We start from the raw sequence: 27,101 nt of genomic DNA on the forward strand, positions 1-27,101 counted from the left end.
CGAGGCAGGGAGGGGAGCGAGGCAGGGAGGGGAGCGAGGCAGGGAGGGGAGCGAGGCAGGGAGGGGAGCGAGGCAGGGAGGGGAGCGAGGCAGGGAGGGGAGCGAGGCAGAGAGAAGAGACCGTTCGATGACAATATCTATTACATTACAATGATATAGTGCCCTTCTAGGACCACTGATCTGCAGGGATGTCATGGCTGTGAAACAGTAGTCGGAACCAATACAGTCAGTTTTAATGACATAACGAGGACAAGAAATGGCAGCCATTATAAAAGTATCCAAGGCTGCTTTTACACAGGCAGCCCAATTTGGATAATTTCTCAAATTTTTTTCCAATCACATCAGCTCTTTTGGCAAAAGATCAGAATTGGGCTGCCTGTGTAAACGTAGCCTAAAGAGCTGGAGAAGTGGAAAGGCGTTCATTTTGACTACAAGTGGTCATGACAGATAGGAGAACTTCTCGAGCCTTGGGAGAGGAAATGTCCCTATGAAAGAGGTATGATCCAGATGAATGAATAAATCATGAACAGTCACCTCTCTTCTTGGCCTGGGCCACCATCTCCTCATACTGTTGTCTGTGTTTCTGGGCCTCCTCCGCAGGCTTGGCTGGCAGATTACTGCAACACACACACATTGTAGTGAGTGACTGTGTGCGTGCGTGGTTTGAACTTGGTGCCTTACATTATTCATGGTGGTTGAGCTGCTGGTGTATTTGGTGGAGAAGGCAGGCAATGGAAAGAATGAGTGAGGGAGGGATGGAGAGGGGGAGGGGGGGTGGAGAGAGACCGTGAGTGACCTTGGCCTGGTCTCAGATGATTGCTTTACTAAGCCAACCCTCCTGTTGATGTGACACACCCACCCTAACCCACACCGTACACTTCTAAATATTCCATATGTTTACCATTTGTTTGCATAACATGCTTTCACTCGGAAAAATGTGTGTTCACACAGCAGGGAGGCCCACTCGAAGCTGTGAGACAGTGCGAGACACAGAGAGAGCGCGAGACACAGAGAGAGTGCGAGACACAGAGAGAGCGCGAGACACAGAGAGAGCGCGAGACACAGAGAGAGCGCGAGACACAGAGAGAGCGCGAGACACAGAGAGGAGAGACAATAGAGAGACAGAGGAGAGACAATAGAGACAGAGGAGAGAGAAAATAGAGAGACAGAGGAGAGAGAAAATAGAGAGACAGAGGAGAGAGAATAGAGAGACAGAGGAAAGACAATAGAGAGACAGAGGAGAGACAATAGAGAGACAATAGAGAGACAGAGGAGAGAAAATAGAGAGACAGAGGAGAGAGAAAATAGAGAGACAGAGGAGAGAGAATAGAGAGACAGAGGAGAGAGAATAGAGAGACAGAGGAGAGAGAATAGAGAGACAGAGGAGAGACAATAGAGAGACAGAGGAGAGACAATAGAGAGACAGAGGAGTGACAGAGGAGAGACAATAGAGAGACAGAGGAGAGAGAATAGAGAGACAGAGGAGAGACAGAGAGAGAGAAGCGAGAACGAGAGAGACACACTAAACTGTCAGCAGCCTCTAACTAAACTAGCTCTCGTAAGAGTTAGGAAACCACATGGGTTAGTCTGGCATGAAGGAGACATAATGAAGCAGGGAAGAGAGATGAGGAGAGACAGAGACAAAGTACAGGCACAGTGAGCACAGCATTGCCACTGAGAAGGGTAGACACAGGAAAACCTGGCTCCCTGTAGAGGAAAGGCTGTGCAACCACTGCACAACAGCAGAACCTGAGACGGAGCTGCATTTCCTGACAAAATATAAAAAAAATATAAAACAATTAGAGAGTGTAATTTCCCCAAATGTGAAACCCTTATTCAAAGTGGAACACACACAAAATCCATGTCTCAATTGTCTCACAGCTTAAAAATCCTTCTCTAACCCGTCTCCTCCCCTTCATCTACACTGATTTGAAGTGGATTTAACAAGTGACGACAATAAGGGATCATAGCTTTCACCTGGTCAGTTCTATCTCATGGAATACTTTTTATAAACTTGGTGGTTCGAGCCCTGAATGCTGATTGGCTGAAAGCTGTGGTATTTTATTTTTTAATTAAACCTTTTATTTAACTAGGCAAGTCAGTTAAAAACAAATTCTTATTTATAATGAGGGCCAACACTGGCCAAACCTGGACGACGCTGGGCCAAATGTGCGCCGCCCTATGGGACTCCATATGCCGGCCGGTTGTGATACAGCCTGGAATCGAACCAGGGTCTGTAGTGATGCCTTAAACCGCTGCGCCACTTGTGACTAAATCAGACCGTATACCATGGGTATGACAAAACATTTATTTTTACTGCTCTACGTTGGTAACCAGTTTATAATAGCAACAAGGCACCTCGGGGGTTTGTGGTATATGGCCAATATACCACAGCTAAGGGCTGAGTCCAGGCACTCCGCGTTGTGTTGTGCTTAAGAACAGCCCTTAGCCGTGGTATATTGGCCATATACCACATCTCCTCAGGCCTTATTACTTAAATATACTCATTGTATATTTGATCTATGTGTGAAAGAGAAAAAGAAAGAGCCCCAGCGAAGTCATCCAGCAGGGATAAGAACTGGGCAGCCCTGTAGAGAGCAGGGATAAGAGCTGGGCATCCCTGTATAGAGAACAGGGATAAGAGCTGGGCAGCCCTGTATAGAGAACAGGGATAAGAACTGGGCAGCCCTATAGAGAGCAGGGATAAGAGCTGGGCAGCCCTGTATAGAGAACAGGGATAAGAGCTGGGCAGCCCTGTATAGAGAACAGGGATAAGAACTGGGCAGCCCTATAGAGAGCAGGGAAAAGAGCTGGGCAGCCCTATAGAGAGCAGGGATAAGAGCTGGGCAGCCCTGTATAGAGAACAGGGATAAGAGCTGGGCAGCCCTGTATAGAGAACAGGGATAAGAACTGGGCAGCCCTATAGAGAGCAGGGATAAGAGCTGGGCAGCCCTATAGAGAGCAGGGATAAGAGCTGGGCAGCCCTGTATAGAGAACAGGGATAAGAGCTGGGCAGCCCTGTATAGAGAACAGGGATAAGAACTGGGCAGCCCTGTATAGAGAACAGGGATAAGAGCTGGGCAGCCCTGTATAGAGAACAGGGATAAGAACTGGGCAGCCCTGTAGAGAGCAGGGATAAGAGCTGGGCATCCCTGTATAGAGAACAGGGATAAGAGCTGGGCAGCCCTGTAGAGAACAGGGATAAGAGCTGGGCAGCCCTGTAGAGAGCAGGGATAAGAGCTGGGCAGCCCTGTAGAGAGCAGGGATAAGAGCTGGGCAGCCCTGTAGAGAGCAGGGATAAGAGCTGGGCAGCCCTGTAGAGAGCAGGGATAAGAGCTGGGCAGCCCTGTAGAGAGCAGGGATAAGAGCTGGGCAGCCCTATAGAGAGCAGGGATAAGAGCTGGGCAGCCCTGTAGAGAGCAGGGATAAGAGATGGGCAGCCCTGTAGAGAGCAGGGATAAGAGCTGGGCAGCCCTGTAGAGAGCAGGGATAAGAGCTGGGCAGCCCTGTAGAGAGCAGGGATAAGAGCTGGGCAGCCCTGTAGAGAGCAGGGATAAGAGCTGGGCAGCCCTGTAGAGAGCAGGGATAAGAGCTGGGCAGCCCTGTAGAGAGCAGGGATAAGAGCTGGGCAGCCCTGTAGAGAGCAGGGATAAGAGCTGGGCAGCCCTGTAGAGAGCAGGGATAAGAGCTGGGCAGCCCTGTAGAGAGCAGGGATAAGAGCTGGGCAGCCCTGTAGAGAACAGGGAAGAGCTGGGCTGGCATCATGTTTATCATGGTTAGACAGGCAATCCTCCAAAAGGGGAATGAAGTCTGATCCATGACTCAACAGTAGAAACTCTACAGTCTCCTGCCAAGCTGCTCCATCACCCTCTGAATGGCACACTCCATGTCTCAATCGTCTCCGGCCTTAAAAATCCTTCTTAAACTCGTCTCCTCCCCTTCATCTACACTGATTGAACGTGGATTTAACAAGTGACGACAATAAGGTATCATAGCTTTCACCTGGTCATGGAATACTCAGTGAATATACTCCTGCTGTGGTTGTATGACTGTACAGAATCAATAAACAGTTTGTTGAAAGCCCCCCATCTTTCCTTCAAATAATGCCCAGAGCCAGGTAATACCAGACAAGGACACGAGACTGTATAAGAGGGTCCTGTGTGTGTGTACCCTGTCTAGTATAAGTGTGTGTGTGTGTACCCTGTCTAGTATAAGTGTGTGTGTGTGTACCCTGTCTAGTATAAGTGTGTGTGTGTGTACCCTGTCTAGTATAAGTGTGTGTGTGTGTGTACCCTGTCTAGTATAAGTGTGTGTGTGTGTGTACCCTGTCTAGTATAAGTGTGTGTGTGTGTGTACCCTGTCTAGTATAAGTGTGTGTGTGTGTGTACCCTGTCTAGGATAAGTGTGTGTGTGTACCCTGTCTAGGATAAGTGTGTGTGTGTACCCTGTCTAGGATAAGTGTGTGTGTGTACCCTGTCTAGGATAAGTGTGTGTGTGTACCCTGTCTAGGATAAGTGTGTGTGTGTACCCTGTCTAGGATAAGTGTGTGTGTGTGTACCCTGTCTAGGATAAGTGTGTGTGTGTACCCTGTCTAGGATAAGTGTGTGTGTGTACCCTGTCTAGGATAAGTGTGTGTGTGTACCCTGTCTAGGATAAGTGTGTGTGTGTACCCTGTCTAGGATAAGTGTGTGTGTGTGTACCCTGTCTAGTATAAGTGTGTGTGTGTACCCTGTCTAGTATAAGTGTGTGTATACCTGTCTAGGATAAGTGTGTGTATACCTGTCTAGGATAAGTGTGTGTACCCTGTCTAGGATAAGTGTGTGTGTGTACCCTGTCTAGGATAAGTGTGTGTGTGTGTGTGTGTTACGTACGCAGGGCGAGCCTCCAGTATAAGTGTATGTGTGTGTGTGTGTGCGCGTGAACCCTGTCTAATATAAGTGTGTGTGTGTGCGTGAACCCTGTCTAGTATAAGTGTGTGAGTGTGCGTGAACCCTGTCTAGTATAAGTGTGTGTGTGTGCGCGTGAACCCTGTCTAGTATAAGTGTGTGTGTGTTACGTACGCAGGGCGAGCCTCCAGTATAAGTGTGTGTGTGTGTGTGTGTGTGACGTACACAGGGCGAGCCTCCAGTATAAGTGTGTGTGTGTGTGTGTGTGTGCGTGAACCCTGTCTAATATAAGTGTGTGTGTGTGCGCGTGAACCCTGTCTAGTATAAGTGTGTGTGTGTTACGTACGCAGGGCGAGCCTCCAGTATAAGTGTGTGTGTGTGTGTGTGACGTACACAGGGCGAGCCTCCAGTATAAGTGTGTGTGTGTGTGTGTGTGTGTGTGTGTGTGTCGTACGCAGGGTGAGCCTCCAGTATAAGTGTTTGTGTGTGTGTGTGTGTGTGTGTGTGTGTGTGTGTGTGTGTGTGTGTGTGTGTGTGTGAGACGTACGCAGGGCGAGCCTCCAGTATAAGTGTGTGTGTGTGTGTGTGTCGTACGCAGGGTGAGCCTCCAGTATAAGTGTTTGTGTGTGTGTGTGTGTGTGTGTTTGTGTGTGTGTGTGTGTGTGACGTACGCAGGGCGAGCCTCCAGTAGAAGTGTTTGTGTGTGTGTGTGTATGTGTGTGACGTACACAGGGCGAGCCTCCAGTATAAGTGTGTGTGTGTGTGTGTGTTACGTACGCAGGGCGAGCCTCCAGTATAAGTGTTTGTGTGTGTGTGTGTGTGTGTGTGTGTGTGTGTGTGTGTGTGTGTGAGACGTACGCAGGGCGAGCCTCCAGTATAAGTGTGTGTGTGTGTGTGTGTGTGTGTGTGTGTCGTACGCAGGGTGAGCCTCCAGTATAAGTGTTTGTGTGTGTGTGTGTGTGTGTGTGTGTGTGTGTGTGTGTGTGTGTGACGTACGCAGGGCGAGCCTCCAGTATAAGTGTTTGTGTGTGTGTGTGTGTGTGTGTGTGACGTACGCAGGGCGAGCCTCCAGTATAAGTGTGTGTGTGTGTGTGTGTGTTACGTACGCAGGGCGAGCCTCCAGTATAAGTGCTGTGGTGGAGTTGGGTTCAAAGTCCAGGTTCTTCCTGACACTCTGTCTAGGAGACGAGGGACTGTGTCCAGGTCCAGCTCTGCTAGTGTTACTTTCACATTCCTAGAACAGACACAAAAACACACACTCAACACATAGTGTACAAACACACACACACACACACTTACCTCACACGTACAATGCAAATATCAGATTTCAGGAGAGAAACAGGTTTTATTTGCCAAGGTCCTACCTGTCAATTTGAGTCTCATATTCCTTTAGGAAAACTGCACAGACACCCAAAGGATATAGTCAAAAGATGCAATGAAATATCAAGACAGACAAGTGGCTTTATTCACCCGACTGAACAACCAGGAAATCCTCATTTAAATCTAACGTCTCCGTAGTTAGACGTGATGAGCTGAATTCTCAACGGGATGTGTTGACAGATCCATGGTCTGGTAAAACTATTTTATAAAACTAAAAACAGGGATGTGTTGACAGATCCATGGTCTGGTAAAACTATTTTATAAAACTAAAAACAGGGATGTGTTGACAGATCCATGGTCTGGTAAAACTATTTTATAAAACTAAAAACAGGGATGTGTTGACAGATCCATGGTCTGGTAAAACTATTTTATAAAACTAAAAACAGGGATGTGTTGACAGATCCATGGTCTGGTAAAACTATTTTATAAAACTAAAAACAGGGATGTGTTGACAGATCCATGGTCTGGTAAAACTATTTTATAAAACTAAAAACAGGGATGTGTTGACAGATCCATGGTCTGGTAAAACTATTTTATAAAACTAAAAAAACATTTCCACTGAAGACTTATTTTATCGGTTGGTCCACTTTCTCACACACACACACACACACACACACACACACACACACACACACACACACACACACACACACACACACACACACACACACACACACACACACACACACACACACACACACACACACACACACAACACCACACACCCCCCTGGACCTTAGTGTCCCCTATCTAATGAGTGCGTCCCTCTGTGTGTCACAGAGCGGGGCGCGTGACGCCCTGGCCATTAGACCTCCGGCCACAGGAGCAGTTAAACAATGACAGAGAGTTGACTCACTCACAGGGGGGTGTGTGTGCGGCACAAAGAGGCCACAGCCTGAGTCAACAGAGAGATGGGCCTGTACTGTAAGATGTAGAGGCAGAGTGATCCGTGTGTGATGAAGGATCAGTACAGTGGCTGGTTGAGAGATGGGGCTGGGCCACATGGCCATAACATGTGATATCACCATATTGTTATTATGAGCAGTGCATGGTCCTGATGGGATCATTCATTCTAAGTAGTTTTACATGGGTTTTCTCCACTCCGACGGTTTTACACTCAAACAAACTAGGACAAAACTGACAGTTATTGATCATGTCTATTTATGTTGTCTGAAAAGGTCACGCTCAGGCCAGCTACTATTCTATGAATGCTTAATGAATAAGAAGCAACTGATTGTAGTATAAATATGTGTTTGTAGGAACAGTTCCCAAGGTCGGCGTAGTGTCGTTGTAAAGGGCCCTACTGGGCAATGTGCACATTGGGGTCATCTTAAAGGAGGAAGCCAGGCGTGAGGCACAACCTACTGCGATGGTTCCCCCTGTCACTGCCAACAAAGGAGGGCCACTGCACTGGGTAAATCAGGAGGTGAGATTCTCTGAGTGCTGTCTCCTATGTTGTAGAGGAGAGAGCGCCAGAGAGAGAGCGCGAGACAGAGAGAGCGCGAGACAGAGAGAGACACAGAGAGCGAGACACAGAGAGCGAGACACAGAGAGGGAGACACAGAGAGGGAGACACAGAGAGCGAGACACAGAGAGCGAGACACAGAGAGCGAGACACAGAGAGCGAGACACAGAGAGCGAGACACAGAGAGCGAGACACAGAGAGCGAGACACAGAGAGCGAGACACAGAGAGCGAGACACAGAGAGGGAGAGCGATACACAGAGAGGGAGAGCGATAGAGAGGGAGAGCGATAGAGAGGGAGAGCGATAGAGAGGGAGACAGAGAGCGATAGAGAGGGAGACAGAGAGCGATAGAGACAGAGAGCGATAGAGAGAGAGAGACAGAGGGAGACAGAGAGCGAGAGAGACAGAGAGGGAGACAGAGAGCGAGAGAGACAGAGAGGGAGACAGAGAGCGAGAGAGACAGAGAGGGAGACAGAGAGCGAGAGAGACAGAGAGGGAGACAGAGAGCGAGAGAGACAGAGAGGGAGACAGAGAGCGAGAGAGACAGAGAGGGAGACAGAGAGCGAGAGAGACAGAGAGGGAGACAGAGAGCGAGAGAGAGAGAGGGAGACAGAGAGCGAGAGCGAGAGAGGGAGACAGAGAGCGAGAGCGAGAGAGGGAGACAGAGAGCGAGAGAGGGAGACAGAGAGCGAGAGAGGGAGACAGAGAGCGAGAGAGGGAGACAGAGAGCGAGAGAGGGAGACAGAGAGCGAGAGAGGGAGACAGAGAGCGATAGAGAGAGAGACAGAGAGCGATAGAGAGAGAGACAGAGAGCGATAGAGAGATAGAGAGAGAGAGACAGAGAGCGATAGAGAGAGCGAGAGAGAGCGAGGGAGACAGAGAGCGAGAGAGAGCGAGAGAGAGAGAGGGAGACAGAGCGAGAGAGAGAGCGAGAGAGAGAGGGAGACAGAGAGCGAGAGAGAGAGAGGGAGACAGAGAGCGAGAGAGAGAGAGGGAGACAGAGAGCGAGAGAGAGAGAGGGAGACAGAGAGCGAGAGAGAGCGAGAGCGAGAGAGGGAGACAGAGAGCGAGAGAGGGAGACAGAGAGCGAGAGAGGGAGACAGAGAGCGAGAGAGGGAGACAGAGAGCGAGAGAGACAGAGAGCGATAGAGAGAGAGAGAGAGAGACAGAGAGCGATAGAGAGAGAGACAGAGAGCGATAGAGAGAGAGACAGAGAGCGATAGAGAGATAGAGAGAGAGAGACAGAGAGCGATAGAGAGAGCGAGAGAGAGAGAGGGAGACAGAGCGAGAGCGAGAGAGGGAGACAGAGAGCGAGAGAGGGAGACAGAGAGCGAGAGAGGGAGAGAGAGACAGAGAGCGATAGAGAGATAGAGAGAGAGAGACAGAGAGCGATAGAGAGAGAGACAGAGAGCGATAGAGAGAGAGAGAGAGACAGAGAGCGATAGAGAGAGCGAGAGCGAGAGAGGGAGACAGAGAGCGAGAGAGGGAGACAGAGAGCGAGAGAGGGAGACAGAGAGCGAGAGAGGGAGACAGAGAGCGAGAGAGGGAGACAGAGAGCGAGAGAGGGAGACAGAGAGCGAGAGAGGGAGACAGAGAGCGAGAGAGGGAGACAGAGAGCGAGAGAGAGATAGAGAGAGAGAGAGACAGAGAGCGAGAGAGAGGGAGACAGAGAGCGAGAGAGAGGGAGACAGAGAGCGAGAGAGAGAGAGGGAGACAGAGCGATGGATAACAAAAGTGAGATGGATTGGTGGAGGAGGAAGAGGTCAGAGACACTATTGAGTGATGGAAACCCTGACTCCATGTGATGTATGATGGAGATATGTGAGCTGGTGATTCAGAGAGACAATCCTGTGGCTGCAGACAGGCTGGGCTAGGCAGGGCTGCTGCTCAGAGCACAGGGCTGAAAGAGACAGAGCTGTTACTACACAGTGGTGAGTCACTGATTGAAGCGAGAGAGAGAATAAAAAAATTACACAAAAAAAAAAAAAGTCAGTTAAGAACAAATTCTTATTTACAAGGATGACCTACACCGGCCAAACCCGGACGACGCACTCCCAATCACAGCCGGTTGTGAAACAACCACTGTGAGGCCTCAGACCTCTGCGCCACTCGGGAGCCCCCAAACTGCAGGATCACAGCCACTACTCTCAAACCCCCCCAGCCGCTCAGTACTTTATGTAGCCTTATGTAAAGCATTATCACCCCACTGCAGAGACCCAGATTCAGCAGACAGTACTTAGAGCTTACTAAGCCAGAGTTGGCATACCATTCAGATTCTTCCAGGGCCTGTTTCCTTGCCACACACGCAGTACTTTCCCGTGCTGAAATGATGCTTTTACAGATACTGCATTACAACTATGGAACAACAGTTTAACTTAAACCAAACAGAGTCCAGAGCCGTATATAACCATATATCACACTGCTCTGGCTGAGTCCATGCTTGAGTCCTGTCAGCATATAGGTAAAGTGAACTAAAGGGGACTGTTGACAGACAGTACAATGTTCTAAAGACTGTAGTGAATGGGGGTGAGCAACCGGGGAGGAAGCCTTCCCAGCTAGCCAGGGGATGGGGGGGGGGTAAGCACTACTGACCGAAGGGGAGGAGGGGAGCAGAAATCTGGCACCTCTGCAACGACATTGCAGGTGCCTCAAGCAAGGTGAAAGGAAACACAGGCTGTCTGAGCGTGAGAGAGAAAACGAGAGAGGGAAGAGGAAAATAAGTGTGTGTGTTACATAAATGGTAAGGAATATTCTGCGCTACCACACAAAAAAGGTTCTCCCCTATTCTGCGCTACCACACAAAAAAGGTTCTCCCCTATTCTGCCCTACCACGCAAAAAAGGTTCTCCCCTATTCTGCCCTACCACACAAAAAAGGTTCTCCCCTATTCTGCGCTACCACAAAAAAAAGGTTCTCCCCTATTCTGCCCTACCACGCAAAAAAGGTTCTCCCCTATTCTGCGCTACCACACAAAAAAGGTTCTCCCCTATTCTGCCCTACCACACAAAAAAGGTTCTCCCCTATTCTGCCCTACCACGCAAAAAAGGTTCTCCCCTATTCTGCCCTACCACACAAAAAAGGTTCTCCCCTATTCTGCCCTACCACGCAAAAAAGGTTCTCCCCTATTCTGCCCTACCACGCAAAAAAGGTTATCCCCTATTCTGCGCTACCACACAAAAAAGGTTCTCCCCTATTCTGCCCTACCACACAAAAAGGTTCTCCCCTATTCTGCGCTACCAAGCAAAAAAGGTTCTCCCCTATTCTGCCCTACAACACAAAAAAGGTTCTCCCCTATTCTGCGCTACCACACAAAAAAGGTTCTCCCCCATTCTGCCCTACCACACAAAAAAAGGTTCTCCCCTATTCTGCCCTACCACACAAAAAAGGTTCTCCCCTATTCTGCGCTACCACACAAAAAAGGTTCTCCCCTATTCTGCGCTACCACACAAAAAAGGTTCTCCCCTATTCTGCCCTACCACGCAAAAAAGGTTCTCCCCTATTCTGCGCTACCAAGCAAAAAAGGTTCTCCCCTATTCTGCGCTACCACGCAAAAAAGGTTCTCCCCTATTCTGCGCTACCACGCAAAAAAGGTTCTCCCTATTCTGCGCTACCACACAAAAAAGGTTATCCCCTATTCTGCCCTACCAAGCAAAAAAGGTTCTCCCCTATTCTGCCCTACCACACAAAAAAGGTTCTCCCCTATTCTGCCCTACCACGCAAAAAAGGTTCTCCCCTATTCTGCGCTACCAAGCAAAAAATGTTCTCCCCTATTCTGCGCTACCACGCAAAAAAGGTTCTCCCCTATTCTGCGCTACCACGCAAAAAAGGTTCTCCCCTATTCTGCCCTACCACGCAAAAAAGGTTCTCCCCTATTCTGCCCTACCACGCAAAAAAGGTTCTCCCCTATTCTGCGCTACCAAGCAAAAAAGGTTCTCCCCTATTCTGCGCTACCAAGCAAAAAAGGTTCTCCCCTATTCTGCGCTACCAAGCAAAAAAGGTTCTCCCCTATTCTGCGCTACCACGCAAAAAAGGTTCTCCCCTATTTTGCCCTACCACACAAAAAAGGTTCTCCCCTATTCTGCCCTACCACGCAAAAAAGGTTCTCCCCTATTCTGCCCTACCAAGCAAAAAGGTTCTCCCCTATTCTGCCCTACCACACAAAAAAGGTTCTCCCCTATTCTGCGCTACCAAGCAAAAAAGGTTCTCCCCTATTCTGCCCTACCACGCAAAAAAGGTTCTCCCCTATTCTGCCCTACCACGCAAAAAAGGTTCTCCCCTATTCTGCCCTACCACGCAAAAAAGGTTCTCCCCTATTCTACCCTACCAAGCAAAAAAGGTTCTCCCCTATTCTGCCCTACCACACAAAAAGGGTTATCCCATTCTGCCCTACCACGCAAAAAGGGTTCTCCTATTCTGCCCTACCACACAAAAAGGGTTATCCCATTCTGCCCTACCACACAAAAAGGGTTATCCCATTCTGCCCTACCACACAAAAAGGATTCTGCCTTTTATTTACTTTGGTTTCACAGTAACTTTATGCAGTTACTGCTAACATCACCCCCCATGCTCTCTAAAACATAGAGGGTTACCTGTCTCGAGGGAAACATGCATAGTTACGACAAGGCCAGGGTTTCATTAACTTACTCTCATTTCCTGGTGACGTAAGAGGTTCTCTTTGGGCCTGTCTGTCTGTCTGTCTGTCTGCCGCCGTTGGCACAGCGTTCTGATGGCAGGATACTTGTCCACATGATTAAACATGTATTTAATGGTCGCAAAAATTACAACTAATTTTCTACCAAATTAGCAGTACAGTCATGATAGCCTTGTAGGGCAGTACAGTCATGATAGCCTTGTAGGGCAGTACAGTCATGATAGCCTTGTAGGGCAGTACAGTCATGATAGCCTTGTAGGGCAGTACAGTCATGATAGCCTTGTAGGGCAGTACAGTCATGATAGCCTTGTAGGGCAGTACAGTCATGATAGCCTTGTAGGGCAGTACAGTCATGATAGCCTTGTAGGGCAGTACAGTCATGATAGCCTTGTAGGGCAGTACAGTCATGATAGCCTTGTAGGGCAGTACAGTCATGATAGCCTTGTAGGGCAGTACAGTCATGATAGCCTTGTAGGGCAGTACAGTCATGATAGCCTTGTAGGGCAGTACAGTTATGATAGCCTTGTAGGGCAGTACAGTCATTATAGCCTTGTAGGGCAGTACAGTCATGATAGCCTTGTAGGGCAGTACAGTCATGATAGCCTTGTAGGGCAGTACAGTCATGATAGCCTTGTAGGGCAGTACAGTCATGATAGCCTTGTAGGGCAGTACAGTCATGATAGCCTTGTAGGGCAGTACAGTCATGATAGCCTTGTAGGGCAGTACAGTCATGATAGCCTTGTAGGGCAGTACAGTCATGATAGCCTTGTAGGGCAGTACAGTCATGATAGCCTTGTAGGGCAGTACAGTCATGATAGCCTTGTAGGGCAGTACAGTCATGATAGCCTTGTAGGGCAGTACAGTCATGATAGCCTTGTAGGGCAGTACAGTCATGATAGCCAAGTGCTTCTGCTTCCTCACTAGTCACAGGCTGAGAGAGCAGTTTACTGCATGGCCTCGGATTAGTACCGTAGTAAACACATCTACCAAACAGACGGTTGGCGTCACACCCATCCCCTCACCCCCCCGACAGCGAATCCTATTTCAGCGACCACAAACACATGGAACTAACAGCCTCTGTGTGAATTAGCCTTTCACCGCTACTGCTAGGATGTCATAACATTGACTTGGTGTTTGTTCGGCGTCGAGGCTGGTCACGTAATCAAATAGTGAGATGGGCTTTAGTGCTTTTAGCGACTCCAGTGGCAACGGTATCCCAGGGTTACCTGTCTCGAGGGGAACATGCATAGTTACGACAAGGCCAGTGTTTCATTAACTTACTCTCATTTCCTGGTGATGTAAGAGGTTCTCTTTGGGCCTGTCTGTCTGTCTGCCGCCGTTGGCACAGCGTTCTGATGGTGTTGGAGAGGACAAACAGGCTTAGCAATAAGCACAGCGACAGTATAGGGTATAGTCGAGGGGTTACCTGTAGAAGCAATGCCTTACTGACATTAAAATGGCCACTAAAAGAGGCTGATAAAGTTGTATTGTAATAGTCTACTGCTAGACGGGGCAGACTGACAACAAAATGGAAGAAATTTGTTTTTTTTTCTATGAACCATGTGAAGACCACTAGCAAGGGGGCCAATACCACTGCAGAGCATAGCTCCTTCCAATCCACTACTTTTAATGGAGTTGAACATACGCTCGTCTAGTGCACAGCCAGGAAATGTTTGGAAAGTCCATTTCCAGCACTGGGTCAGGACCGAGCACTCCACATCTCGTTCCTTCTCTCCCGCAATATACATATATGAGTGAATGAGTGAATGAGTGAGTGAGTGAGTGAGTGAGAACAAACACCAGACACTTCCACAGGGAAAACATTAGGGCTCGGAACTGCCAGGGACCTCACGATACGATATTATCATGATACTTAGGTGCCGATACGATACGTATTGCGATTCTATATGTATTGCAATTCGATACTGTGATTTTTTTTGCGATTCAAATGTTACAAACATATTGCTCACCATATGTCTGCGTCAGTCATGGAAATAAAAGTGCTGAAAACAAAATTGTCTTCCTATTTAAAAAGAAGAGGAGAACAAACTATGAAGGAAGAACACTGGAGTTTGTTCAGGTGCAGCCAACTAGGGCAAAAATATTAATATATTGTCAAAACGATATGATATATTGTCAAAAATAATATCCTGATATTTAACTGTACTCACCCCCCCATCATTAGTAGAAAGCATGAGTCTACGCAAAACAACACCATTACTGGGAAAACAGCAGCCTGTTGTGTTTCATAGACAGCTCGTATAACAACAGATACACTATACACTAACGGACCAATCTAATACAAGTACATCGGTCATCATAAGCTGGCAAAATACCTTTAAAAATAAAAAAAATTCACACACACACTTCACCTCAGAGAGATGAGCTGAAAGAGGATGATGTGTAAAAGCTAAGCCCTTGCTGTCCTCTACCTCCCGCTGTCTCGCCATCATTCCATCTCTTTCTACTCATTTTTCCTTCTGTCAGACAGGGGGAGACAGGGGGAGAGAGAAAGAGAGAGGAGAGACTGTAGACTGCTGTGCTCGCCCCCTCATCGCGTCGAGCTGACAAACACACAGACAAAACACACACACACACACACACACACACACACACACACACACACACACACACACACACACACACACACACACGCTCACTCTCACTCACCATGAACGCTACAGTTTCCGTACAGACACCCAGAACAACCAAGAGGGTTTAAACTCCACAAACCGTCATGGCTGCTCCCGTTGGCCCAGCTACAGCCCACACAGAGGACGAAGTGGTCAGGGTGACAGCGGGCCTGTCGATAGGACACACCCCCTGCTGGAGGTGATGCATGATACCGCCTCCTCTCCCTCTGTCACTCAGTCCCTCTCTCTCTCTCTTGCTCGCTCTCCCCCCTCTCAGCGTGCAGACGCAACACTGAGGCACTGAATCAGTGAGGAACCTAGAGGATCAGTGTGTGTGTGTGTGTGAGAGAGAGAGTGTCTGCAGCGTCTCGCTCTATTAGTCGCTGCGCTGAAAAAGGAGCCAGCCACTTTAATCAACCCCAGAGTGATGAATACAGCATCCATGTCTCATCCACTCGGCACTCTGACAGCGATGCCTTGGGGTCAGCTTTTTATTCTCTCCCTACATTTCCCTCCCCGTCTCGCTGAATTATAGCCTGCTTCGCCTTGAAGACGGTGACGTCAGCGAGTCTTTGTTCTTCCGTGTCCAGCAACTCTGTTTAGCCTCAGAGGGGGAGGGCCTAAGCTAACGGGGAACAGGGATTGGTTGACTTCCAGGTGATTGACGGGTAAGTACCGGTGGGACAAGGGGGGCTACGAAACAACTACATTTCCTGCAGGCAACGGGGGGGGGGGGGGGCTCGATAATTGAATTCCGTCCGAGCACTCTCAAAGGGCTAAAAGTTATTGATGAAAGAAAAATGGCTTATAGTGTTATGGTGAAATAAAAGCAGGAGAAATACAGCAGCAAACTAAGAAAACACAGACTCATTGCCCACAGGACATTGGCCACACCCCCTGCCATCAGCCAGCGGTTGCCATGGCGAGACAATAGTGTCCAGACAGGTGCTGAAAATCTAGCCTTGCCATCCGAGCCCAGGCACCAGGGATAGGGTTACCACCGGAGGTGAAAATGCTTTACGCTAGACCAGGTTAACAGTGGAGGGGATAGGTGTTGTAGCCCGTCCAGGTTAGAAAAACGACACTGTCCACACTGGAAGGATAAAATGGCCTCTTTAAATCGGAGGACCCTGGGTAATGCTTTCACGTCAAGGTTCACACTTTCACTGTAGTCGGATACAACAATGGAACATGTATGATGGTTATAGGCAGGTTATATATATATATACACATATACATACATATATATACACATACATATATATATATATATACACACACACACACACATATATATATATATACACACATACATACATACACACACACACACCCAGTCAAAATTGGACACAAAGGGTTTTTCTTTATTTTTACTATTTTCTACATTGTAGAATAATCCTGAATACATCAATACTATGAAATAACACATATCATGTAGTAACCAAAAAAAAGTTAAATAATTCTAAATATATTTTATATTTGAGATTCATCTGTAAATTAAGTAGACACCTTGATGACAGCTTTGCACACTCTTGGCATTCTCTCAACCAGCTTCACCTGGAATGCTTTTTGATGTGCTAAACACTTGTTGGCTACTTTTCCTTCACTCTGTGGTACAACCCATCCCAAACCACCTCAATTGGGTTGAGGTCATCTGATGCAGTACTCCATCACTCTCCTTGGTCAAATAGCCCTTACAGAGACTGGAGTTGTGTTGGGTGATTGTCCTGATGAAAAACAAATGAGTGGGATAAAGCGCAAACCAGGTGGGATGGCATATCACTGCAGAATGCTGGTTAAGTGTGACTTGAATTATAAATAGATTTACCGAAAGTGTCACTAGCAAAGCACCCCCACACCACCTCCTCCATGCTTCACAGCGGGAACTACACATGCGGAGATCATCCGTTTACCAAACCTGTGTCTCACAAAGACACGGCTGTTGGAACCAAAAATCTCAAATTTGGACTCATCCGACCAAAGGACAGATTTCAACCCGTCTAATTATCCATTGCTTGTGCTTCTTGGCCCTAGCAAGTCTCTTCTCATTATTGGTGTCCTTTAGTAGTGGTTTCTTTGCAGCAATTTGACCATAAAGGCCTGATTTCACACAGTCTCACCTGAACAGTTGATGTTGAGATGCGTCTGTTACTTGAACTCTGTGAAGCATTTATTTGGCCTGCAATCTGAGGCTGGTAACTAATGAACTTATCCTCCGCAGCAGAGGTAACTCTGTGTCATCCTTTCCTGTGGCAGTCCTCATGAGAACCAGTTTCATCATAGTGCTTGATGGTGTTTGCGACTGCATTTGTTAATTAAAATGCACTCCAGGTGACTCCCTCATGAAGCTGGTTGAGAGAATGCCAAGAGTGTGCAATGCTGTCAAGGCAAAGGGTGAATACTTTGACGAATCTCAAATCTCAAATATATTTTTAATTTGTTTAATAGTTTTTGATAACTACATGATTGAAAGTTTTGATGTCTTCACTATTATTCCACAATGGAGAAAATAGTAAAATAGAAATCCTTGAATGAGTAGGTGTCCAAACTTTTGACTGGTACTGTGTGTATGTACAGTTGAAGTCGGATGTTTCATACACCTTAGCCAAATACTTTTTTGTTTACATACCCTACATTACTCATCTCATATGTATATACTGTACTCGATACCATCTACTGCATCTTGCCTATGCCGTTCTGTACCATCACTCATTCATATATCTTTATGTACATATTCTTTATCCCTTTACACTTGTGTGTATAAGGTAGTAGTTTTGGAATTGTTAGGTTAGGTTACTCGTTAGTTATTACTGCATTGTCGGAACTAGAAGCACAAGCATTTCGCTACACTCGCATTAACGTCTGCTAACCATGTGTATGTGACAAATAAATTTGATTTGATTTTTAATTCCTGAGCTTTAATCCTAGTAAAACATCCCTGTCTTAGGTCAGTTAGGATCACCACTTTATTTTAAGAATGTGAAATATCAGAATAATAGTAAATAGAATGACTTATTTCAGCTTGTATTTCTTTCATCACATTTCCAGTGGGTCAGAATTTTACATACACACAATTAGTATTTGGTAGCATTGCCTTTAAATTGTTTAACATGGGTCAAACGTTTCGGGTAGCCTTCCACAAGCTTCCCAAAATAAGTTGGGCGAAATTTGACCAATTCCTCCTGACAGAGCTGGTGTAACGGAGTCCGGTTTGTAGGCCTCCTTGCTAGCACATGCTTTTTCAGTCTGCCCACAAATGTTCTATGGGATTGAGGTCAGGGCTTTGTGATGGCCACTCCAATACCTTGACTTTGTTGTCCTTAAGCCATTTTGCCACAACTGTGGAAGTATGCTTGGGGTCATTGTCCATTTGGAAGACCCATTTGTGACCAAGCTTTAACTTCCTGACTGATGTCTTGAGATGTTCCTTCAATATATCCACATAATTTTACTTCCTCATGATGCCATTTATTTTGTGAAGTGCACCAGTCCCCCATGCAGCAAAGCACCTCCACAACATGATGCTGCCACCCCCGTGCTTCACGGTTGGGATGGTGTTCTTCGGCTTGCAAACCTCCCCCTTTTTCCTCCAAACATAACGATGGTCATTATGGCCAAACGGTTCTATTTTTGTTTCCTCAGACCAGAGGACATTTCTCCAGAAAGTACTATCTTTGTCCCCATGTGCAGTTGCAAACCGTAGTCTGGCTTTTTTATGGTGGTTTTGGAGCAGTGGCCTCTTCCTTGCTCAGGGGCCTTTCAGGTTATGTCGATATAAGACTCGTTTTACTGCAGTCAAATATCTGACTCCTCAGTCCAGAGCACCTGCTGACATTTTTGTGCACAGTTGAGTCGCTTGGCCTTGTTTCCACATCGGAGGTATGGCCTTTAGACCGCAAGTCTTCCATGAAGGCCACTTCTGACCAGTAGATGGGTGTTTCAGGGTCCCACTGTTTTCTGACAATTCTGAGCTGATGGCACTGCTGGACATGTTCCGATTGCGAAGGGAAGTAAACATGATGTGTCTTTCATCTGCTGCAGGAAGTTTCCTTAGCCACGGCGTCAACGGTCCTCAACGTTGCCCGTTTCTCTGTGCTTCTTCAAAAAAAGAGCTTGGACATCTGGAAACCCCTGTATGCCTGGGAGAGACCTTACTGATGCAGTATAACTCCCTTGTGTCTTATTGATGGGCTTAGTCTTGCCATGGTGTAGGACTTTTGACAGTAAACTGGTCTTCAGCAACCTCACCTTGTTAGCCGAGTTTGGCTGTTCCTCACAGTGTTATTCCTCCTACACAGCTGTTTCAGTTAATGATTGTGTTTCAACCTACATATTGAATTGATGATCATTAGCACCTGTTTGGTATAATGGTTTAATCATACACTGGACTATATGCCTTCCACATCCCTGACTTTGTGTGAGTGTACCTACAAGAATGAATGCTGTTTTGAAGGCAAAGGGTGGTCACAACAAATATGGATTTGATTTAGATGCTTCTTCTGTTCACTCACTTTGTATTTTTGTTAATTGATAAAACTTGAATATTAACATGTTGATTTTTTGAAAGCATTTTTACTTTATAGCATTTTTTCACACCTGCCTAAAACTCTTGCAAGGTACTGTATATAAATACATACATAAATAAATAAACAAATATAGGCCCTTAAGCAGATGCTTTTATCCAAAGCGACTTACAGTCAGTCGTACATTTTAAAATTGGTGGTCCTGGGAATTGAACCCATTATCGTGGTGTTGCAAGCGCCATGCCCTACCAACTGAGCTACAGAGGTAAGTGGGTACAAGGGCAGACATGGGTCATCTCAGGCCCCTCTGCCTATAGTCAAGCGGTGTTCCCGAAGGGCTTCTAAATCCAAGCTAACAATCAACCCTAGCAGCAGCAGGTAAAGTTAAGCGAGAGGATGAAGAGGCCCAGAAAAGACACCATTTCAATCCTTCTAGCGATATAGAGTGAAGCTATTGCTCGTCCAGTTGTAGTCAGACATAATGTCAGGGCTCGGAGGAAGTACAGGCCTTTTTGTTAGGCTTGTTAGCATGGATTAAATTTGCTATAAATTTTACATCTCGGCCTCCTTGGTGTTCTTTCCTTTTTATGGGTTCAGTGAGAGTACCCATGTAATTGTACAACAGGAAGTCGGTGGCACCTTAATTGGGGAGAACGGGCTCGTGGTAATGACTGGAGCGGAATCAGTGGAATGGTATCAAATACATCAAACACATGGTTTCAATGTGTTTGATGCCGTTCCATTCGTTCCGTTCCAGACATTATTATGAGCCGTCCTCCTCTCAGCAGCCTCCACTGAATTGTACAGATATTTGTTCTTCCATACACCAGACACCATTCATAGTAGCCTGAGAACAGACCCGCATACTGTTGTTCTAAGTAAAGGCCTACCACAGGTATGTCAACACCGTGAGGGGGATGTCCTTAGACACAGAGCAGGTAACAGACCCGCATACTGCCGTTCTAAGTAAAGTAAATATTTCAGTGTTTGATCTAAGCAATCCGACGCTTGATTGACTTCATGATATTTATGGGTCTAAAACGCTTGAATGCATTTAGCTCGATATAACTTTACCACTTGACCTTTGAACCACAGCTGTGAAGATGTGACATCACTTTAGTACACTAACACTGTGTGTGAGTTTGTGTGTGAGTGTGAGACACAGGGGAACAGGATGCGAGTCCAGCTGTAAACAGAGACCAACTTCCCCCCTGACCAGTCCAAAGCATCACCGGGGGGTGGCACACTGCCCTCCAGGACATCGACAGCACCCGGTGTCACAAGAAAGCCAAGAAGCTCGACCTCGGCCACCCGGGCCACCATCTGCTCACGCCGCTACCATCTGGAAGGCGGAAATAGTACAGGTGCATAAAAGCTGGGACCGAGAGAGACTGAGAAAGAGCTTCCATCTCCAGGCCATCAGACTGTTAAACAGCCATCACTGGCCGGTCTCCACCCAGTACCCTGCCCAGAAACTTAGAGGCTGCTGCCCTATGAGTCATTGAACATGTTGAATCATGTTTACATACTGTTTCACCCACTTTATGTGTAGGGTGTTCACTCACTGCTCTAGAATGTAGTGAAATACTGGTCAATTCAAGAGGGTGATAATAAATTAATGTCTAGACCTATTTTTGTTTTGCCTATGCCATTATGAATCACATTCAACTAATCATTAGATTGTACTCGACAATATTATAACATTAATATGTTAACAGTGTTGATTAAATAACAACGATATATAAATATACATACATACATACTGCTCCAAAAAATAAAGGGAACACTAAAATAACACATCCTAGATCTGAATGAATGAAATATTCTTATTAAATACTTTTTTCTTTACATAGTTGAATGTGCTGACAACAAAACCACACAAAAATTATCAATGGAAATCAAATTTATCAACCCATGGAGGTCTGGATTTGGAGTCCCACTCAAAATTAAAGTGGAAAACCACACTACAGGCTGATCCAACTTTGATGTAATGTCCTTAAAACAAGTCAGTACAACTCAGTAGTGTGTGTGGCCTCCACGTGCCTGTATGACCTCCCTACAACGCCTGGGCATGCTCCTGATGAGGTGGCGGATGGTCTCCTGAGGGATCTCCTCCCAGACCTGGACTAAAGCATCCGCCAACTCCTGGACAGTCTGTGGTGCAACGTGGCGTTGGTGGATGGAGCGAGACATGATGTCCCAGATGTGCTCAATTGGATTCAGGTCTGGGGAACGGGCGGGCCAGTCCATAGCATCAATGCCTTCCTCTTGCAGGAACTGCTGACACACTCCAGCCACATGAGGTCTAGCATTGTCTTGCATTAGGAGGAACCCAGGGCCAATCACACTAGCATTTGGTCTCACAAGGGGTCTGAGGATCTCATCTCGGTACCTAATGGCAGTCAGGCTACCTCTGGCGAGCACATGGAGGGCTGTGCGGCCCCCCAAAGAAATGCCACCCCACACCATGACTGACCCACCGCCAAACCGGTCATGCTGGAGGATGTTGCAGGCAGCAGAACGTTCTCCACGGCATCTCCAGACTGTCACATGTGCTCAGTGTGAACCTGCTTTCATCTGTGAAGAGCACAGGGTGCCAGTGGCGAATTTGCCAATCTTGGTGTTCTCAGGCAAATGCCAAACGTCCTGCACGGTGTTGGGCTGTAAGCACAACCCCAACCTGTGGACGTCGGGCCCTCATACCACCCTCGTGGAGTCTGTTTCTGACCGTTTGAGCAGACACATGCACATTTGTGGCCTGCTGGAGGTCATTTTGCAGGGCTCTGGCAGTGCTCCTCCTGCTCCTCCTTGCACAAAGGCGGAGGTAGTGGTCCTGCTGCTGGGTTGTTGCCTCCTCCACGTCTCCTGGTGTACTGGCCTGTCTCCTGGTAGCGCCTCCATGCTCTGGACACTACGCTCACAGACACAGAAAACCTTCTTGCCACAGCTCGTATTGATGTGCCATCCTGGATGAGCTGCACTACCTGAGCCACTTGTGTGGGTTGTAGACTCCGTCTCATGCCACCACTAGAGTGAAAGCACCGCCAGCATTCAAAAGTGACCAAAACATCAGCCAGGAAGCATAGGAACAGAGAAGTGGTCTGTGGTCCCCACCAGCAGAACCACTCCTTTATTGGGGGTGTCTTGCTAATTGCCTATCATTTCCACCTGTTGTCTATTCCATTTGCACAACAGCATGTGGAATGTATTGTCAATCAGTGTTGCTTGTGTGTGTGTGTATATATATATATATATATTTCGGGTCTCTGACATTGCTCGTTCTGATATTTATTTATATTTCATTTGTTATTGTTAGGTATTACTGCAATGTTGGACCTAGAAACACAAGAATTAATTTCTCAGCGATAACATCTGCAAATCTGTGAATGCGAGCAGGTCATGATTTGATTTTGACCCTCAGGTCACAAGGCCCCCCCCCCCCCATTAGGTTACATTAACCAAAGCTCTTGGAAGATTTGAGATCCTAATCAAATCTAATCAACGCTGACCTTTTGCCCCCAGCTGTCTCAGCTGAGCCACAGTGTCAGTGTGATCCATATTACTGAGGGTAGTGGCTTGTATTAGGAATCAATGGCAACTTACAGATAACATGGATTAACAAATGAGGTAATGTTGTGAAGTAGGCCACAGTGAAGAGTGTGAAGGTTCATTTCATGGTGTGTGTGTACCTTGTGTATTTTCTGGGGGTCCCTCCCATCTCTAGGGGGGACCCTACCAAACAGCTTCCAGCCTGTGTCCTTCTGCTCCACTGGCACAGTGTCCTTCACTTTCTTAGCAAACAGACTCCTGAGAGAGAAAGAGAGAGACAGAACATAGAAATTAGGACATAAAACCCAGAGCCAAAGCTGCACACACACACACACACACACACACACACACACACTCCCTCCACTACTAGGTCAACCCTGAGGCTAAGAACAACGATAACACAATGGCTGATGTGTGTGTGTGTGTGTGTGTGTGTGTGTGTGTGTGTGTGTGTGTGTGTGTGGTGCATGAGTGAGACAAGCACACTAGCAGAATTCATGGATTTAAACAAAGCCACACAACGAACCAGTGGACTGTTAAAAGACCCAGCTAAACCATATGAGGACTGGAGCAGGACAGGACAGGGTCAGCGGCAGATCACGACAGGACAGGGTCAGCGGCAGATCACAACAGGACAGGGTCAGCGGCAGATCACGACAGGACAGGGTCAGCGGCAGATCACGACAGGGTCAGAGACAGACCACGACAGGGTCAGCGACAGACCCCGACAGGACAAGCGACAGATCACGACAGGACAGGGTCAGCGGCAGATCACGACAGGACAGGGTCAGCGGCAGATCACGACAGGACAGGGTCAGCGGCAGATCACGACAGGGTCAGCGACAGGTCACGACAGGACAGGGTCAGCGACAGATCACGACAGGGTCAGCGGCAGATCACGACAGGACAGGGTCAGCGGCAGATCACGACAGGACAGGGTCAGCGACAGATCACGACAGGGTCAGCGACAGATCACGACAGGACAGGGTCAGCGGCAGATCACGACAGGGTCAGCGACAGATCACGACAGGGTCAGCGACAGATCACGACAGGGTCAGCGACAGATCACGACAGGGTCAGCGACAGATCACGACAGGGTCAGCGACAGATCAGGACAGGGTCAGCGGCAGATCACGACAGGGTCAGCGACAGATCACGACAGGGTCAGCGACAGATCACGACAGGGTCAGCGACAGATCACGACAGGACAGGGTCAGCGGCAGATCACGACAGGGTCAGCGACAGATCACGACAGGACAGGGTCAGCGACAGATTACGACAGGGTCAGCGGCAGATCACGACAGGGTCAGCGGCAGATCACGACAGGACAGGGTCAGCGGCAGATCACGACAGGGTCAGCGACAGATCACGACAGGGTCAGCGACAGATCACGACAGGGTCAGCGACAGATCACGACAGGGTCAGCGACAGACCACGACAGGACAGGGTCAGCGGCAGATCACGACAGGGTCAGTGACAGATCACGACAGGACAGGGTCAGCGGCAGATCACGACAGGGTCAGCGACAGATCACGACAGGGTCAGCGACAGATCACGACAGGGTCAGCGACAGATCACGACAGGGTCAGCGACAGATCACGACAGGGTCAGCGACAGATCACGACAGGGTCAGCGACAGATCACGACAAGGTAAAAAGCTGAGGGATAAGGCTGGAGAAATGTAACCACTCAAATTCTTAGACAGGGCTATAGATGCAATGACCACTATCCATGATATCAACATTATCGTATTAACCATGTTGAGGCACAACGCATCACCGGGGGCAAACTACCTGCCCTCAATGACACCTACACCACCCGATGTCACAGGAAGGCCATAAAGATCATCAAGGACAACAACCACCTGAGCCACTGCCTGTTCACCCCGCTATCATCCAGAAGGCGAGGTCAGTACAGGTGCATCAAAGCTGGGACCGAGAGACTGAAAAACAGCTTCTATCTCAAGGCCATCAGACTGTTAAACAGCCACCACTAACATTGAGTGGCTGCTGCCAACATACTGACTCAAATCCAGCTCACTTCAATAATGGAAATTGATGGAAAAATGTATCACTAGCCACTTTAAACAATGCCACTTAATATAATGTTTACATACCCTACATTACTCATCTCATATGTATATACTGTACTCTTTAGGGGAGGTAGGGTAGCCTAGTGGTTTGAGTGTTGGACTAGTAACCGAAAGGTTGCAAGTTCAAATCCCCGAGCTGACAATATGTCGTTCTGCCCCTGAACAGGCAGGTAACCCACTGTTCCTAGGCAGTCACTGAAAATAAGAATTTGTTCTTAACTGACTTGCCTAGTTAAATAATATAATAAATATAATCTACTGCATCTTGCCATCTTTATGTAATAAATGTATCACTAGCCACTTTAAACAATGCCACTTTTATGTTTACATACCCTACATTACTCATCTCATATGTATATACTGTACTCGATACCATCTACTGCATCTTGCCTATGCTGTTCTGTACCATCACTCATTCATATATCTTTATGTACATATTCTTTATCCCTTTACACTTGTGTGTATAAGTCTGGCTCATCATTTACTAGAAATTAAGTCTGGCAATTAAGGTCTTATTCAATAAAAAGGAAGTGTTCTCACGCGTTCCATTGGACACAACAGTTTGTAGTACCAAGTACTGGATAAGACCTTCTAATAGGCTAAGAGAAGGACAGTCAGAACAGTATGTTTAGCTGGGCTAGATGACGTTTAGAACCAAAACGCAAATCTCTATAATAAACACTTCACTTTCAAGTGGTCTTCATATATCCTTTAACAACAGTTTTTTTTTAGCTTTTTCATTTCACCATCAACACAGCGCTTCAGGATACACAAAGAGACCATGGCTGGCTTCAATTAAAAAAAATAAAAGAACCGAGAGTGAAAAGAGCCAATTTCCTTGTCGTTAATAGAGGTTAGATAACAGACTATAAAATGGCATGATGCCATCCAGTTCATTTCCTGTTTTCCGGGGGAGTGAGCTTCTCTTTTCGGCTAGCCAACGTGCTATCAGACCGGTAAGGTTACTACCAATGGTTAGAAAGCAGAACCTCTACAATCATCACTGGAGTCAGAGTGAAAAGCAATTCCGGATAAAACACTGGATAAAAAATAAGTAATTTGTTAAGTTGGTGACATAAGTCCTTTTAAGTGAAATGGATGCCTTAGTTACTATGAGCACAAATGACCAACCCAGAAAGTATACTATGAATAAGGAATATTAGGGCAGCAGGTAGCCTAGTGGTTAGATCGTTGGGCCAGTAACCGAAAGGTTGCTAGATCAAATCCCTGAGCTGACAAGGTAAAAATATGTCGTTCTGTTCATGAACAAGGCAGTTAGCCCACTGTTCCTAGGCCGTCATTGTAAATAAGAATTTGTTCTTAAATGACTTGCCTAGTTAAATAAAATGTTTAATTAATAATGAATCCACTTCCCATACAGCACCGTAACTCTGGAAAGGGAACGTTAGGCCACACTCAAATTCACTGTAACAAAGCATATTACTTTGTGGCACGTCATTGATCACATATCCAATAATCAATACCTGCTCCCTGACACTCACACAGACAGCAACACAGTGTCGATGATTGAATCAAAACCGCAGAGTGAGGTACACCTTAACCTGTTGGTCAGTATATCAACCAAGAGACTCTGGAGGATACCGGTGAGAGAATGACGTCTGTTTGATATGACCGGTTTGACCCCTGACCCACCCTAATGGCTTCAAACGTAGAGATGCAGGACAGGGGCTTGTTTCTTCCCGTTGTGAAATGTCTCCCTAGTTTTCCAACCTATCGAAGTGTCTAGATGTGTACCCTTGAACCTGCCTAATGGTTGCCAAGATCAACAAGACCGCGGCCAGGAACTAGCCAATGAGTAGTTGGTCTTGCTTCAAACAATCTCAGTCTACTTCAAAGCACACAGGTAAAAAAAAAATAACTGCACTAGACAAACAGAACTTACAGCCAGTTTAAAGTAACCTA

The 27,101-nt window shown here is 47.1% G+C and overlaps 1 protein-coding gene across 8 annotated transcripts in view; it reads right to left on the minus strand.

Annotated features, from left to right (window-relative positions):
* LOC110500746 (TBC1 domain family member 14) overlaps positions 1 to 27,101 on the minus strand; it is a 59,791-nt gene that overhangs the window by 16,871 nt on the left and 15,819 nt on the right. For 5 of the 8 annotated variants that reach the window (XM_036958248.1, XM_036958246.1, XM_036958247.1 and 2 more), the window contains 3 exons: positions 23,227 to 23,344; positions 5,993 to 6,120; positions 535 to 617 (listed from right to left, as the gene is read on the minus strand). In XM_036958248.1, coding sequence (XP_036814143.1) covers positions 535 to 617; positions 5,993 to 6,120; positions 23,227 to 23,344 — 329 coding nt within the window. Of the gene's footprint in view, positions 1 to 534; positions 618 to 4,871; positions 4,899 to 5,992; positions 6,121 to 15,051; positions 15,344 to 23,226; positions 23,345 to 27,101 lie in introns of those variants that run through there. The other 3 variants (XM_036958250.1, XM_036958251.1, XM_036958252.1) reach the window with 3 other exon arrangements.

Source organism: Oncorhynchus mykiss, chromosome 21 (assembly GCF_013265735.2).
Source record: "Oncorhynchus mykiss isolate Arlee chromosome 21, USDA_OmykA_1.1, whole genome shotgun sequence".
In the NCBI taxonomy this organism is placed as follows: domain Eukaryota; kingdom Metazoa; phylum Chordata; class Actinopteri; order Salmoniformes; family Salmonidae; genus Oncorhynchus; species Oncorhynchus mykiss.